The sequence below is a fragment of the Lissotriton vulgaris genome, chromosome 10 (assembly GCF_964263255.1).
Source record: "Lissotriton vulgaris chromosome 10, aLisVul1.2, whole genome shotgun sequence".
Classification (NCBI taxonomy): domain Eukaryota; kingdom Metazoa; phylum Chordata; class Amphibia; order Caudata; family Salamandridae; genus Lissotriton; species Lissotriton vulgaris.
In genome coordinates this window covers 416,503,609-416,519,843 of record NC_141698.1, presented here as the reverse complement: position 1 = coordinate 416,519,843, position 16,235 = coordinate 416,503,609, and the positions used below count along the sequence as shown (strand labels likewise).

General features: G+C 47.6%; 1 protein-coding gene across 1 annotated transcript in view; it reads left to right on the top strand.

Annotated features, from left to right (window-relative positions):
- Nucleotides 1-16,235, top strand: part of ANTKMT (adenine nucleotide translocase lysine methyltransferase) — a 108,817-nt gene that overhangs the window by 41,489 nt on the left and 51,093 nt on the right. Inside the window, exon 2 of the mRNA XM_086941250.1 lies at nt 14,535-14,698. Within this exon, the coding sequence (XP_086797376.1) occupies nt 14,537-14,698 (162 nt within the window). The 5' untranslated portion in view covers nt 14,535-14,536. The remainder of the gene's footprint in view (nt 1-14,534; nt 14,699-16,235) is intronic.

Here is a 16,235-nt window from a genome sequence, read left to right as displayed (position 1 = left end):
ATGAAATGTCTCACAATTATACTGAAATTATGAAACTGTCACACTTAGCAATCTGAAACCTTGGCAGCATTGAATCACCCTGCAGCCCAGCTTTCTTAACAAAAGAAAATGCAGCAAATCTACAAACACCTGAAAGCACACCCTGTGTTTGTAGGCTTGCTGTAAGCATGGGCGGAAAATCCGATCTGCTCGCTGATTTTGCGGAACGGATTGGGTCAAAAGTTCAAGCTGACTTTTTGTAACTATTTTAGAATGGCGCCGGCAAGCTGCCAGAGCCTCTAAAATAGTTACAAAAAGCCAGCTTCAACAGGAAGCACTAATAGATAAAGTAAAGCAGGTGCTAGAGTTGAATCTCAAATTCAGTTACACAATCATTAATCACCCCAAACTTGGGGTGATTAATGACTGTGTAACTTAATTTGACCTTCAACTCAAGCACCTGCTATACTTGATCTATTAGTGCTTCCTGTTGAAGCTGACTTATGGCTGAGGGCAGAAGGGCACAAAGGGGACAGAGGGCATGAGTTTGGCAGAGGGCAAAAAGGCACAGAAACCAGTGGGGCAGAGGGCAAAAGGGCACAAACAACAGTGGGGCAGAGGGCAGAAAGGCACAAAAACAAGTGGTACAGAGGGCAGAAGGGCATAAAAAACGAGAGGGTGACAGTGATGAACCAGGCAAAAAAAAAAAACCACGAACACACAAAGCGCCCCGCAAATACGCAAAGTTCCCCGCGACCTGCAAAAATAAAAAATCCGCAAATTTGTGCGAATTTGCGAATTTTGCTGATTGCGAATTCGCAAATCCGCGGATCGCAAATTCGCAAAATTCGCCCATGCTTAGTTTGCTGCATTTCTTTTGTTAATAGAGCCAGCTGCGGAGTGATTGTGTGCCTTCGTTAAAGTTTTCATGTTAATCGCAGCGCCCGTTATGAGCTGCAATTAACATGAAATCTTTAAAAAAGGCACCCAATCACCCCGCAGCCCAGCTCTATTGAGAAATGCAGCAAACCTACAAACACGGCGTGTACTTTCAGGTGATTCTGAAAGCACACGCTGTGTTGGGTGCTCGATTTCTTTTGTTACTAAAGCATGGCTGCAAGGCAGATTGTGTGCTTTTGTTTAAAGTATTCATGTTAATCGCAGCTCATGACTGGCGCTGGAATTTAGATGAATACTTAAACAAAAGCACTCTATGTGCCCCGCAGCCGCACTCTAGAAAAGAAAAGAAATTAAGTGCTCCCTCCTTGAGCCCACAGGCTGCCTCCTCCTCTACAAGCAGGAAATGCCAGTTTTTTGCGCCGCTCGCCATTTAAAAGTGGTGGCGCAAATGCTCTCGGCGGTGTGTGTACGCGCCACACACACAGCACTGCGCTCTTGGGGGCACAGAGGTGTGCGCGTGCGCACCTCAAAGGGAACGGTGCTTATGGCACTGTAATAAGGTGGGCAGGATATCTATCACGTTTTGGCGCGGATCCAATATGGCATACTCTAAATCAGACCCTAAATTCCTGACAGCATTCACAATAAAAAATAATATATAATAAATATCCACCCTTTCTTTAAGTTGTTAAGCTGAAAATTGAATGTTTTTCCTGGTCAGCGAGCTGCTGCACATCAAACAGAAAAATTAAATACACCCGCCCTGTATAAATTCATAACACTGTTGTGCCACTTAAATCGCCACATGCCTCAGTGTAATGGACCATGTATAGCAGGTACTTTCTAACAACAGTACATGAATGAAAAAGCAACCAGTGGCAGAAGCGGTTGTGCTCTTTGCCCCTGTCTATTTAACAAAAGCTGACATCAAAATCTACTTCTTCTCAGATCTAAACATAAACTGAAGGTGCAAGAAGTTTGTGTTAGATCTGAGGGTCATATGAAATATGGAATAATTTTTCTTGACTATGATTACAGCCTTCGTTTAAAAAAATATATAGTTGTATTATATATGCATGTTTTAATTGACCGGTTGTGTAATTATTTATTTATGTATTGGGGTTTGTTTGACTGCACTGACAAAGTTCAGTTTGTAGAGGAACGAAACGCGTTGGCTGCTTTGTGAAGATAGTAACATGTTGGATCAGAAAATAACTATTTCTATCATGGAAGAATACGTCTAACTCTTCTGATAATTTTGAAATGGATAATAACTTGAATATTAGTCACTTGGTATTAGAGTTGAGTGCATAAAATAATACACCTCATTGGTGGAACTCTTAAGTTGGTTTTTCATTCTTTTATTTGTAATCACTAGTAGATAGTCGTTTGAGAGCATTTCTCTCTCTCGGATGAATGGCCAGAGAACTTCTGGGTAATTTGTGGTCAGCTTAGCTGTACTTCTTGATGCGCTAGGACACTCACAATGGCAGGTCAGGAGTATTGCGTCAGACTTGATCTCAGCTTAATGGAGATGAACATCACACAGCTCCAAATGGTTTAAGAAGGTACCAAGCATTATGGGCCTCAGGGTTAGCATCCCTAAAGCCATGGACTAGGCTGTTAAGCTGAGAGTTTGTATACTGATACTGTGAAGGAGGAAAAGGCATACATGAGGAAAGAAAAATCACAAACAAGGTAAGGAAGAGGGCAGAAAAAGCAAGGCTATTCTAATGCAGGGGGCTTAAATTTGGGGGATGGGCAGGGGTCTTCAAATTAGGGGGCGGGCCCCCCCTAGAGAGGCCTTAAGTGGTCCCAAAGGAGACGCGAGGCTCTAGCCAAAAGAAGTATGATAGCAGTGCTTTGTTTTACGCAAGGAAATTAATGAGCGACAATAAGCCGCTCTATAATTGGCCATCACTAACATCTTTTGTCATTTATATCCTGGCTGGGCGAAGGTGTCAAAATGGAAGGGACTCCAAATATTCTTCAAAACCCCCACCCCCATTTCTAATAATCGCACTGTGGATACCTTTACCCGTTAGTAAGACCTGCTTGACCAGATAGTATGTTTGGCAACCATGTATATTTGCTTGCATTTTTAAAACAGGAACAGAATTTAACTATGTCTTGTGTTTAAAGAAGTCGAGAAATATTTAAATATTGCCAATTTAACAGAAGAATTGTGAAAACTTCTGAAGGAGTCCCGGTAAACTAGATTTTTTTCTCCGGGGGGGGGGGGGGGGGGGTGGGGGTTGGGGGGCCTGCATTAAAAAGTTTGAAGACCGCTGGCCTAATGTGTACAATCAGGGAGGAAAGGACTCAATAATGGACAAAAACAGGGGGTAACCACTAGGGTTGTCCACAGGTAAGACTCAGAACTTACCACAGCAATGGGGAACACCAGCATCTCTGTGCTGACCAGTCTTATCAATAGTCACCCTTCGAACACCATTGAAAGTAGGCAGCAGAAGGGATTCTGTATCTGAAACCTGGGGCACAAACGAGGATAGTACTTATATGCATAAGACCAGGGACGGCTTTAGCGCTTATGGCTCCCGGTGCGACAATCACTTTTGGTGCCCCCACATACCACTACCACCTCCTCAGATTCTCTCCCTACCATCTGTAAAAGTGGCCCTCACCTCACCCATCATAAAATACTGCTAAACACAGCGCCGCCCCCCTCCGAGGTCACAACGCCCCCCTCCACAGGTCAATGCCAGTGCGGCCGCACCAGTTGCACTGCCCTAAAGCCGGCCCTGCATAAGATAAGCCCCTATGGGTGCAGCTGGATGCATAGTGGTAATTCCTATGAAAATAGCAATATCAAGCTGTCACAGGTGAGGCACCTAAAACTACATGTAACACAAGACAAAGAGTGAGGAAAGAACTGCCTCCTGGACTCCAACAGCCAACCCCTGTACGAAAGGAATACACTTACACACAGGTTAGGACCGACCCAATCAATAGCACATTTACCAGACACAAAGAGCCCAAGAGAAGTACTCAGTGCAAGCACTAGAAAGGAACCTAGGAACTCCGGCAAATGTTCAAGAGCAAGGCATGTCGGTAAAAAATGGAGAACAAATGGAACAAGACAAGCACAAGGATACAAGGAACTCTAGCAAGCAAGAGAGTGGACCTGCAGGGTAATCGCTCCTGCAAGAGAAACACAGAGAAAGGCAAATAAACAAGTGGCAAAATCTAGAAGACAGGGAAGAAAATATGAGAGCTAAGGAATAAGCAAAGGTAAATAACAGCAGAAGGAACAAACAAGGAACAATTAGAAAGGGAGGAGCCGAGGGCTGCACCAATGTGGACAAAAGGCAGGCAAGGGAGTAAGCAAAAAGCAATGCAAGGCTAGGAGTAATCTACAGCAGGGCGCACAGGGATAGGACACATGCTCTGGCAGAAGTAAGGCAGGAATTGGTCATGAAAACAAGCAAAAAGAGTTCTGGTTCACTAAGAATCAAACTTCATTATACGAACTAGGAGCTCCAGGCAATGGCTGATTGCAAGAAGTTCCAGACAGCAGCAATCTGTCACATGGGGATGCTGCACAAGACAGGCCAAAGGAGTGTGAAAGTCCCATCTCTCACAAAAGCACCAAAGAGCAGCTCCGTAAGAAGCATTGCACAGTGGATGCTGGAATTTGGTGAGTATTTGTCAGTGCATTATGGGAGATGTAGTCCATGAAAACACAAATAGGTTTTCCAATTTGTCCAAACCTGAAATGGAAAGCAGGCAGAAGTCGTACAAGGACGTTGGCAGGGTGATAGAGGTGATTTCCAGGATACAGTTGGTCCACCATGCACAGGGTCCCCAGGTGTGGAATGATAGAATCATAACACCAGGCCAGGGTCCAACGAGTCTAGTAACACAGATAGTTTTCAAGCTACTGAGTGAAAGCTCTTCTTTTTAGGGCCAATTAGTGACATTTGTGCAGGCACCTATCTTCATATTTGTCACTATGGCACATTCAAGTTCAAAGTCCAGGCGAGTCATGGTGGGACTGCATTTTTAGGCTTTTAGAAATTCTGAAGAGCAAGTTGTTGTGGCTGGACAAAGCAGGCATCTTTTGTGCACAGCTTAGACTGAAGGCTACTCTAGGGAGATTATATACTTCTTTCATCTAGACAACTCCCTAGGGAAAGAAGATGTGCTTGATATTGAGAACCGAGCTACTACATAGGTTTAGGTTGTAATCAGCTGGGTACAAAGTAAAAAATACCCTTGAAGTTTGAAACCCATCGCTCAGTGGCGAAGTGGCAACTTTTATTATAGACCTAACAGAATTGACAGTTTATGAAGTAGTTCAGGACTTTTCATCTTTGTGACCGCTATTAAATTTTTTTTTTTTTTTTAATCTAATTTTTCCCCAATTTCAAAGCCATTTTTAGATTGTGTGTGACCGGTTTTAACCTGTCTAGGTTTTTTCAACAAGGCTTTGTGAAGACATCTGTTAGCGGAATAGGCTGCGTCAAACTAACATGGGGATGGTCGTTTCTTGAGTTGTGTGGACTTCTGAAGTGCAATTTTGATGCAGTGACCGAGTTTACTCATCTTGACTTATTCGCTATTTGCAGTTGCCGACAGGCATGTCTTGAAGCGGCAAATGTTTGACTTTACCGTAATATTTAGAAATATGTAAGGATCGGGCAAGCAAATGAGATTGACACAAAATCGAAATCAATGGTAAGCAATGGGCCGAAACAAAGCCTAATGTGAGTATTGATATTGTCTACAATAGATATTAGACAACAGACAGCCAACAGCTATCTACAGGCGAGACCTAAAAAGAGTGTCACCTCTTAATTATATATGTTTAAAACATTTTACAAAAGCAGCAGTTTTGATCACTGGGATAGTGTTAGCAAAATTGTTGGAAGGGCCCAAGTCATATGAATAGCTTCATTGAGACTCATTAATGTCCACATCCATTTGGGATACAAAGGCCAATGCACCCAAAACTATAGGGGGTTCAGTCTAGGAATAACTGGAAACCATGACCACTACAGCCAGCGTCACAAGGGATCAGTGGAGGAATGACTGCATCTGTCCAGACCACTGAGTTCTGCACCAACCAACCATTGCCTATTCCTGCAGATGATAATGGGTCTCTTTCTTCTAATTACCTCTTTCTCCTTCTTCAGTGTTGTCTCCTAATTCTCCACCCCACTCTTTTTTAGCTTTCTCGTTCTACCTTTTTCCGGCCACCCCTCGCCTTTCACCCACTTCTTCACTCTCAACTATTTTACCCTCCGGACTTAAAGTATATGCTTATTCACGTCCCCTCTTAAACACTGCATCATATCTCTTTTCTCTGATATTATGCTCCTCTCTCTCTTCACTAATCCTCTCTCCTTGTTTCACCTCATTCCTTCCTCTCTCTTCCTGATTCCCTGTATTCTCCTTTGTCTTCACCATTATTTATCTTTTCTTTCCTTCCATCTTACTCATCGTTAGCAGAAAATGACCCTTGCATCTATTATCTGCTTTTGGAGTCAGCCTAATCTTAATACACTCTATCAAAGAGGACAGATGCTTTCTTGATCTCCTGACGGTTAATTTCCAGAACCCATATAGTTAACAGGCTTGTAGGTCTGCCTCAGTAGCTTAATGGATCACATCACATGAATTCCAGTGTATGTAAACCATCATATAAACGTTCATTTTGCTCGAGCCTAGTGCACTTTTTCTGGAGAACTCAGGTTGAAAATTTGAAGGCTTAAGAAATCCTTGTGAAGGTAACATTTAGGGTCAGTACGAGAAAGGAACATCGATTTGCCACAAAAAAACAAGCATTTGCAATGCAATAGGTCTTGCATTAGGAAAGTTTGAGGTATTGGTATTGTAAATGACACATTTTTTATTTATGTTTTGGTTTTGAAAATAATAGCTTTGTCATTTACAATGCCAATAGTTTTAACTTTCACAAACGTGACACCTATAGCATTTGTAATGCTATATGTGTTGTATTTACATGACTTAGATGTATTGATATTACAAATAACAATGGCTTTTATTTTTTTAAATAATTAATACGTAAATAAAAGTTATTGTAATTTATAATGGCAATAGCTTAAACTTTTGTAAATAACTTTTGGGAAGATTATGTTCAGTGTATTTTATTGTGATGAAAATCCAAGAACAGAAGTGAAATATTAACATCTTTTTGTGACATTTGTAATAAAGCTTGAAACATTGAGAGAACATATTAGAACCAGTTGTTGAATGGTTGCACAGAGTGATGCTGTGGCGTTCAGTGGTGCTGAGTAATGCTATGGCCTTCAGTGGTGGTGAGTGATGCTGTGGCCTTCAGTGGTGCTGAGTGATGCTGTGGCATTCAGTGGTGCTGTGGCGTTGAGTGGTGCTGAGGCGTTGAGTGGTGCTGAGTGATGCTGTGGCGTTGAGTGATGCTGTGGCGTTGAATGATGCTGTGGCGTTGAGGGAAGCTGTGCGCTGAGTGGTGCTGTGTCTTTGAGTGGTGTTGTGGCATTCAGTGGTGCTGTGGCGTTGAGGGGTGCTGAATGATTATGTGGCGCTGAGTGATGGTGTGGCATTGAGTAATGCTGTGGCGTTGAGTGGTGCTGTGGCGTTGAGTGGTGCTGTGGTGTTGAGTGGTGCAGTGGTGTTGAGTGGTTCTGTGGTGTTGAGTGGTGCTGTGGCGTTGAGTGGCGTTGAGGGATGCTGTGCGCTGAGTGGTGCTGTTGCATTTAGTGTTGCTGTGGCATTTAGTGGTGCTGTGGCATGCAGTGGTGCTGAGTAATTCTGTGGCGCTGAGTGATGCTGTTGCGTTGAGTGATGCTGTGGCGTTGAGTGATGCTGTGGCGTTGCGGGATGCTGTCGCGTTGCGGGATGCTGTGGCATTGAGGGATGCTGTGCACTGAGCGGTGCTGTGGCAATGAGTGTACTGTGGCGTTGAGGGGTTGTGTTGGAGGGTGGAGTTGGAGGGTGGAGTTGGGGGGTGGAGTTGGAGGGATATTTGGAGGGTGGAGTTGTATTTTGAGGGTGGATTTGGAGTCCATAGTTGTAGTTTGTGGGTGGATTTGGAGGGTGGATTTGGAGGCTGGAGTTGTAGTTGGAGGGTGGATTTGGATGTTGGAGTTGGAGGGTGGAGTTGGATGGTGTTTTTGGAGGGTGGATTTGTAGCTGGAGGAAGGAGTTGGAGTGTGGATTTTGAGTGTTGAGTTGGAGGGTGTAGTTGGATGGTGGAGTTAGAGGGTGTAGTCGGAGGGTGTATTTGGAGGGTGTAGTAGTGCTTGGATGGTGGATTTGGATGGTGGATTTTGAGGGTGGAGTTGGAGGGTAGAGTGGTGGGCGGCTAGAGTGGTGGTGCTAGAGTGTGGGCGCTAGAGTGTGGGCGCTAGAGTGGTGAATAGGGTGGTGGTGGATAGGGTGGTGGCGCATAGAGTGGTGGCGCATAGAGTGGTGGCGCATAGAGTGGTAGAGTGTTGATGGAGAGAGTGGTAGAGTGGTGGCGGTAAAAGGCTGTACTGTGTGCACTCTAACCAAAACGAATAGGTTAAGGAGGCTGTGTGGGGGGGCTACTGTTGTGCTAGTTATTTACAGACCTCTACCTGGTGAGGAGTGAGGACCCCCCTGTTTACTGTCTTCAGCTTTGGGATGGAGGAGAAGGGCAGACGTATGTGAAAGGAAGATGGGGAGATTGCATGAAGAGAGAGTTAGGTGGGGTAAGGGGGCATAGAGAGGGTTAGGGGGTGAAGAAATGGTGGGTGACAAGATGGTAGAACGGAAAAGGGAGAACACGGAATGAGCAGCAAGGTGAGACACGGATACAACCATTGTGGTGAGAAAGAAAACAAGTATGTTCTATGACAAGACTCACACTTTCAGGAAATCCCTGTTGTGCTAGGGAATAAAATGAATCAGGTGCCGCTAAGCATACATGAAAAGACAATTGTTTGAAACGTGGTTACCCCCAAAAACATAAACATGTGCATAAATTGCAGCATTCGAAGTACTTGATTACACTGAAGCGCAAGCTAAATGAGACTGACCTGCAGCATGTAGTGGGCTGGCTAAGGCGTGTTTGGTGACCGCTCAGGCCCCCACAGGGCTTGGTCGCCCCACTCACTGCTGCTGCTCCTGCCTGCCTTGCCGCCTCCTGCCTGCAGACTCCTTCGCTCGCTGCCCGACGCTCCTGGGACTTTCCCGCTGCCCGCTGCTTCTTGGATTTCCCGCCGCTGCCTCCCTGTGGCCCCGCCCCCCTGTGATTCCATTCACCGCCCCGCTCCCACCACCCAGCTGCTCCTCCCTCCCGGCTCCTTACTTATGACGTCCCCAGAGCGACCGCGCAGCGGACGCGCGCAGCGGGAGCACCGATTGAGCGCCGAAGGTGCGCCAAAGGTAAGCCCGTCTGCGCCCGTCCGCGCCTGGACCGCGCCCAGTGCCAGAACTCCTGGCCCCCGCAGAGGCCACCCCACCCGCCGGACCTACGACGGTGCCACCCTCAACGCACTCAACACCGGCCGAACCCCCGGGTGCTACCGAGCCACCCCGAGACGCACCCACGGACCCTTCACCTGCCAGTCCTGCAAGTTCTCCTACATCCGGAACTGCACCGCACGCACCAAGCCGACCCCCAGCAGCAACCACCTCAAGTGCATCCTGCTCAACACCCGCTCCGTCCACAGACACGCCGTGGAGCTCTGGAACCTCCTCGACTCGACATCCCCAGACGTCGCCTTCCTCACGGAAACATGGATGAACGCCTCCTCAGCGCCCGACATCGCCATCGCCATCCCGGACGGATACAAGATCACCCGGAGGGACCGCGTCAACCAGACAGGAGGAGGCATCGCCATCGTCCACAAGAACACCATCCGCATCACGACCAACTCCGACGACACCCTCACAGCCGCCGAACACCTGCACTTCCAGATCCACACCGACCCCAAGACCACCCTCAAAGGCACCCTCATCTACAGACCCCCGGGATCACGCACACAATTCAGCGAAGACATCGCCGACTTCATCAGCCCGCACGCCCTCCCCTCCGCTGACTACATCCTCCTCGGGGTCCTCAACTTCCACCTGGAGAACAACAACGACCGCAACACCACCACCCTGCTGGACAACCTCGCCATCCTCGGACTCAAGCAGCTGGTGACCACCCCCACCCACTACGCCGGCCACACGCTCGACCCCGTCTTCTCCTCCAGCAAGGACATCTCCTTCAGCCACGCCACCGGACTCCACTGGACGGACCACAGCTGCATCCACTTCAGCTTCAGAAGGACCATGATCCACCACCACCAGCAACAGGTTCCCCGCAGAAGCTGGAACAAGATCACAGCCGACCAGCTCGCCGCATCCCTGAACAAGAACCCTCCCGCCAGCTCAGCGAACCCCAACCATGCCGCCGACAACCTCACGAGGTGGATCAGCAACTGCGCAGACGACCTCGCACCACTGAGGACCCCTCCCAGCAGACCCGGCAGCAAGAAAGCCTCCTGGTTCACCGACAAACTCAAGAGCTCCAAGAAGAACTGCCAAGCCCTCGAGAAAGCCTGGCGCAGAGACCCGACTCCAGACAACATGACCACCCTCAAGCTCGCCACTCGAAAACACCACCAACTGATCCACACCACCAAGAAAACCGCATTCAAGGAATGACTGGACAACAACGCCCACAACAGCAAGGAACTCTTCAACATCGTTAAAGAGCTCTCCAACCCCAGCGCCGGAAACAACGACATCACCCCATCGCAAGACCTCTGCAACTCTCTCGCCTCGTTCTTCCACACAAGATCGCAGACATACACAACAGCTTCAGCACACAGCCGACACACCCTACAACCGCACCAGCGCCCCCCACCACCATCCTCCGCGCCTGGACCCCGATCAACACCGAAGACACCATCCGCACGATGAACTCCATCCACTCCGGATCTCCAACCGACCCCTGCCCTCACCACGTCTTCAACAAGGCCGACTCCGTCATCGCACCCCATCTACGGGACACCATCATCGCCTCCTTCGACACCGCAACCTTCCCGGAGAGCTGGAAGCACGCCGAACTCAGTGCCCTCCTGAAGAAACCAGCAGCAGACCCCACCTATCTCAAAAACTACCGCCCCATCTCTCTCCTCCCGTTTCCGGCCAAAGTCATCGAGAAGACCGTCAACAGACAGCTGACCGACTTCCTCGAGACGAACGGATCCCTCGACCACTCGCAGACCGGATTCCGAGCCAACCACAGCACCGAGACCGCCCTCATCGCAGCCACTGATGACATCCGAGCCCTGCTCGACAACGGGGATTCAGCGGCCCTCATCCTCCTGGACCTCTCCGCGGCGTTCGACACTGTCTGCCACCGCACCCTTGTACAGCGCCTCAGCAACGTCGGAATCCAAGAGAAGGCACTGGAATGGATCATCTCCTTCCTCGCCGGAAGGACACAGAGAGTCCGCCTCCCCCCGTTCAGATCAGCAGCCACTGAAGTCAGCTGCGTCGTACCACAAGGATCATCACTCAGCCCCACGCTGTTCAACATCTACATGAGCCCCCTCGCGGCCATCGCACACCAACACAACCTCAACATCCTCTCCTACGCAGACGACACCCAGCTGATCCTCTCCTTCACCAACGACCCTGCCACCGCCAGAACCAACCTACACGAAGGGATGAAAGATGTAGCCGAGTGGATGATGAACAGCCGCCTGAAACTGAACTCAGATAAGACGGAAGTCCTCATCCTGGGATCTTCGCCCTCCGACTGGGACGACTCCTGGTGGCCACCTGCCCTGGGCAGCGCACCCAAACCAACGGACCACGCACGCAACCTGGGCTTCATCCTGGACTCCTCCCTCTCGATGACCAGACAAGTCAACGCCGTCTCCTCGTCATGCTTCAACATCCTACGCATGCTACGGAAGATCTTCCGGTGGATCCCCACCGAAACCAGGAAGACGGTCACCCAGGCCCTCGTCACCAGCCGACTGGACTACGGCAACTCCCTCTACGCCGGTACCACCGCAAAACTCCAGAAAAGACTCCAGCGTATTCAGAACACCTCAGCACGGCTCATCCGGGACATCCCCCGACACAGCCACATCTCCGCACACCTAAGAAACCTGCACTGGCTCCCCGTCAACAAGAGAATCACGTTCCGACTCCTCACCCACGCACACAAAGCTCTCCACAACCAAGGCCCAAGATACCTCAACGACCGCCTGAACTTCTACACTCCCACCCGCCAGCTTCGATCGACCAGCCACCCCCTCGCCGCCGTCCCCCGCATCCGAAGAGCCACAACGGGAGGAAGATCCTTCTCCTACCTGGCCTCCAAGACGTGGAACTCCCTCCCCACCCACCTCCGCCTGACCCAAGACCACCTCGCCTTCAGGAAGCAACTCAAGACCTGGCTGTTCGAGCAGTAGAGGATCCCCCCAAGCGCCGTGAGACCCTCCGGGTGAGTAGCGCGCTATACAAATGCTTTGATTGATTGATTGATTGGTGAAAAGTGCTCGTAATGAAATAAAATAAATACATCGCATGAATGTGTTTTGCAATGAAAGTGTGTTCAGCCACTAAGAAACATCCAGCCGTGGGTGCGAGCAGCACTGCACTGCAGAGCTGCGGTCGGACTGAGCACCATGATTCTAGGCAAATCGGTTAATCTCCTGTGCCTATTGGCCTCAGCCCAGTTGTGTGTTTGTTTCAAGTGTCTGCTTTCCACCTCCTGTCAATTGCTGGCACAGAATGATTGGGGAGGGGGGGGGAATATTTGAAGGGGAAGAAATGAGGGGGGAGCGAAATGAAGCAGTAAGAGGAGCGAGAAAAATACGGGAATTTTAAAAGCAGCCATAGGAAAGCTGCGAATGAGTTTGCTGGCAACAATTTCAGATCAACATGAACAAACAGGGTGGGTGGGGAAACTAAACGCACAAAGTGCTTGAAGTAAATAAAATGAATCAGATGCCGCTAAGCATACATTAAAAGACCATTGTTTGAAACGTGGTTAGAGCCTGGTGGGAGGCGGGGGGGGAGACAGCGAGTGGGAGGGAGGGAAGGAGCATATGGGGATGGGGTGTGAGTGATGGGGAGAAGAAGCCTTTGATGTGGTGTGCGAGGCCAAGCGCGCGCTGGAGAAGCGTCACGTTTGAAAAGTTAACATGCATTAAGCCTTTGATGTGGTGTGCTAGGCCAAGCGCACACTGGAGAAGCGTCATGCTTGAAAAGTTAACATGAATTGTAGGAAATCCGGCTGGTTCAAGAAACTTTGGTTCAGATGTAATACGTTTCGAGTAATTAAAATTACTTGACCTAAAAAACAAATGCATTTTCTTGCATAGCACACGCTGGTAAGCAAACCAGGGTTGAGCGGCTGCGTGAGCTGGCCAGAGTCACACAATTCAACCAAGATGGGGAGCTGGGATGCAAAACGAGGTTTAGGTTTGAAAACCAGTAGACTACATCTTCACCCAAGAAATTAACCCCAGCGATTAACATTCAATTCATGCTTTGGGAGCCATTTTAAATTTACTGAACGATTTCTATAATTGTAAAATGTCAAATTGTCAGTATAGCCCAATAGGGATCTCTGTAGATGTATTAATATTAACGTTTTTAATATAGAGCTTGCAACCACAGTGTTTGCTGTTTCATAATATTGTAATATATTTCAGTCACAAATCTTCTAACACGTGTGCTTTTAAAAAAATAAGTGCTTCTCTGTATTAGGCGAACAATTAATGTATTTGATTTGTACAGCTTAGGTTGGGGTATTTCGCTTGCAAATAGTTATACAAGTACATATTTTTGTGGTGGATTTTATATTCTATCTACAACGTGTTTTCACATTACTCAGAAAAGTGGAATTCTGTAATGATAATCAGATGTATCACTTATCATTCAGATGAACTGGTGAGTAAATTGCAGTTTCTTAAAAAGTAAAAAGAGTGTCCGCTCATCATGTGCTAAGGACCTACCAAATGCCATAATTCCAAAGATTTGAGCTGCTCATTACTCAACAAATAATTTCCCTCTCCGTATTCTGTTTTGCTCCATAACATTTTCCTTCGGCACAAATAACAACTTGATCGGCCATTATTATTTGTTAGCCCTAATCAGTTCCGCTAAACTTATAGACATGAAATATTGCTGGGCCCTAGTGTCCACTAGGCGATATGAGTTCACATCGATATTGAGAAATTATATTAGATCAGACGATATATGACGATAGATCATTTAGTCATAAGATATATTTCTCACAGTGGCCCAAGCTGCACCCAGTCGCAAAACTGTGGAGTGTCTTAACAGCATTCCCTTCAATTCGCTCTGTCTAGGACAGACATGCAAGAGCAGTTGCACTTTCTTTATGCATGCATCTATACCAGGGTTTGCCGCTTGAGCTTCTATGCATAGAAAAAAACAGTATGATAGATATCCACCATCTAAAAGCAGTATTGCAGAATAATGCACCAAAAGCAGCACGTAACACACTCCTTCCACTCCAGTGACATGTTGACAGCATATGTTCTTGGTAGGGACATGGAAGACAGCTCCTGTCTTTGTCTTTTGAAACTAGCACCACCAGTCAACTACCAGTCAGTTGTGTTCCATTCTGGTGATGTCCTTGGATACAGAAGCTAAGAGCATCTCATTTTGTTGTCTCTTCTTCACAGGCATGAATCAGGATGACCTGGAAGATGTCCGAGCCCAGCTGCATGGAAAGCCGATCGGGGGTTGGGCCCTGTTGCAGATGGCGGGGGGCTGCGGGATTGCTTCCTATGCTGTGTGGGTGGTCTTGCTCATGCCAGGATTCAGGAGGGTGCCATTAAAATTGCAGGTAAACGTGTTCTTTACCAAATTGATAGTACGAACATATTGTGTCATGTGAATATGTGGCAATTATTCAGATTTTCTGCAGTAGGGTTGAGTAGAAAATCATGATATTAAAGACATAGAGGCTAGTTTATGTATATGCTCTTTATTGCCTCACACAGCAACCAAGATAGAATGAAAAATTTCCTAGCTAACGTACAGGAAAGTTTCAATTCTATTAAGGAGGCGGAGGCTAGGATTAGGCTGTTACTTTCTCGTTTATTCTACTCCAGCAGCCATTAAAAGATATCAACATTAGTAACAAAACCACATTTCCCATGAGCATCAGGGAAAATTGGAAACAGAAAATGTCCCGCTCGCTGACCAATCCCAGGTCTGGGTTCCTCATAACTTCTCCTCCTGGCGCTCTATCTTCCTCTTTCTTCCTGCGACACTGCCACAAGAGTTCATCCGTTATTCCTGCTTGCCCGCTTCTGCACCTACGGTACAAGTAGACCACGTAAGGCACCAGGAAGTGAACCATGCACCACATGGTCAATATCATAGAGAACATCAATCAACATAAGAATTTGTAACAATAAGCAATAAGTCAATTTGACATAAGAACGACCTTGCAAACATACTGGGTATGCTAAGCTGCACCAGAAGGATTTTACTTACCGACCCAACGTAGAACTTCCGGGAGGGTTAGAAGAAGATAGGGTGGGCTAATCCTCCCCTCCGCCTCCTTAATAGAATTGAAACTTTCCTGTACGTTAGCTAGGACATTTTTCATTCTATGTCAGGAGCGGAGGCTTCTGATTAGGCTAGTTCAAAGCTTGTCAACCACCAGGGAATCCAGCAAAGGGACTGGCTTAAAGTAAAATCTCTTGAAAGTGGAGTCGGAAGACCAGTCTGCTGCTTTCAGAATGTCTTCCAGACGAGCCCCCAGGGAAAAGGCCTTAGACGCCATTGCCCCCCTAACCGAATGGGCTCCAAACTGGGAAGTATCTATACCAGCTTCCTGCATAACCCAGCGTCCCAACGCGCAATAGTAGGGGAAGAAACTGCCCGTGTGGTTTAGTAAGAGCAATGAACAGTTGTCTGACACCCTGTGGGCGTATATCAACAGTAGCCACTTCGTAGGCCTTTAATGCCCTAACCACACATAACTTTGGAACATCTGGGAATGCAGGATACAAGATAGATTGAGAATCGCACTTAGTACGCCTAGAAAGGTGGAAGGTCACCCCGTCCGGGGACAGAATGCGACCCGTAAGGTCCAAGGCTCTCACATCCGAGACCCTGCGACACGAAATCAAACAAAGCAACATTGCTAATTTCCCTGAAATCTGTTTCCTAGACAAGTACTTATTGGACGGCCAACCCCGAAATAAGTTAAGAACTTTATTGACATCCCACAAAACTGAGTAGCGAGGTTGCGGAGGAACTGATAACCTTATCCCTCGCAGCAGTTGGCAGACCAGGGGATGTTCTCCTATTGGATGGTTGTCCAGCGGGACATGACCCGCCGAGATGGCCGATCGGAAGGTATTGATTGA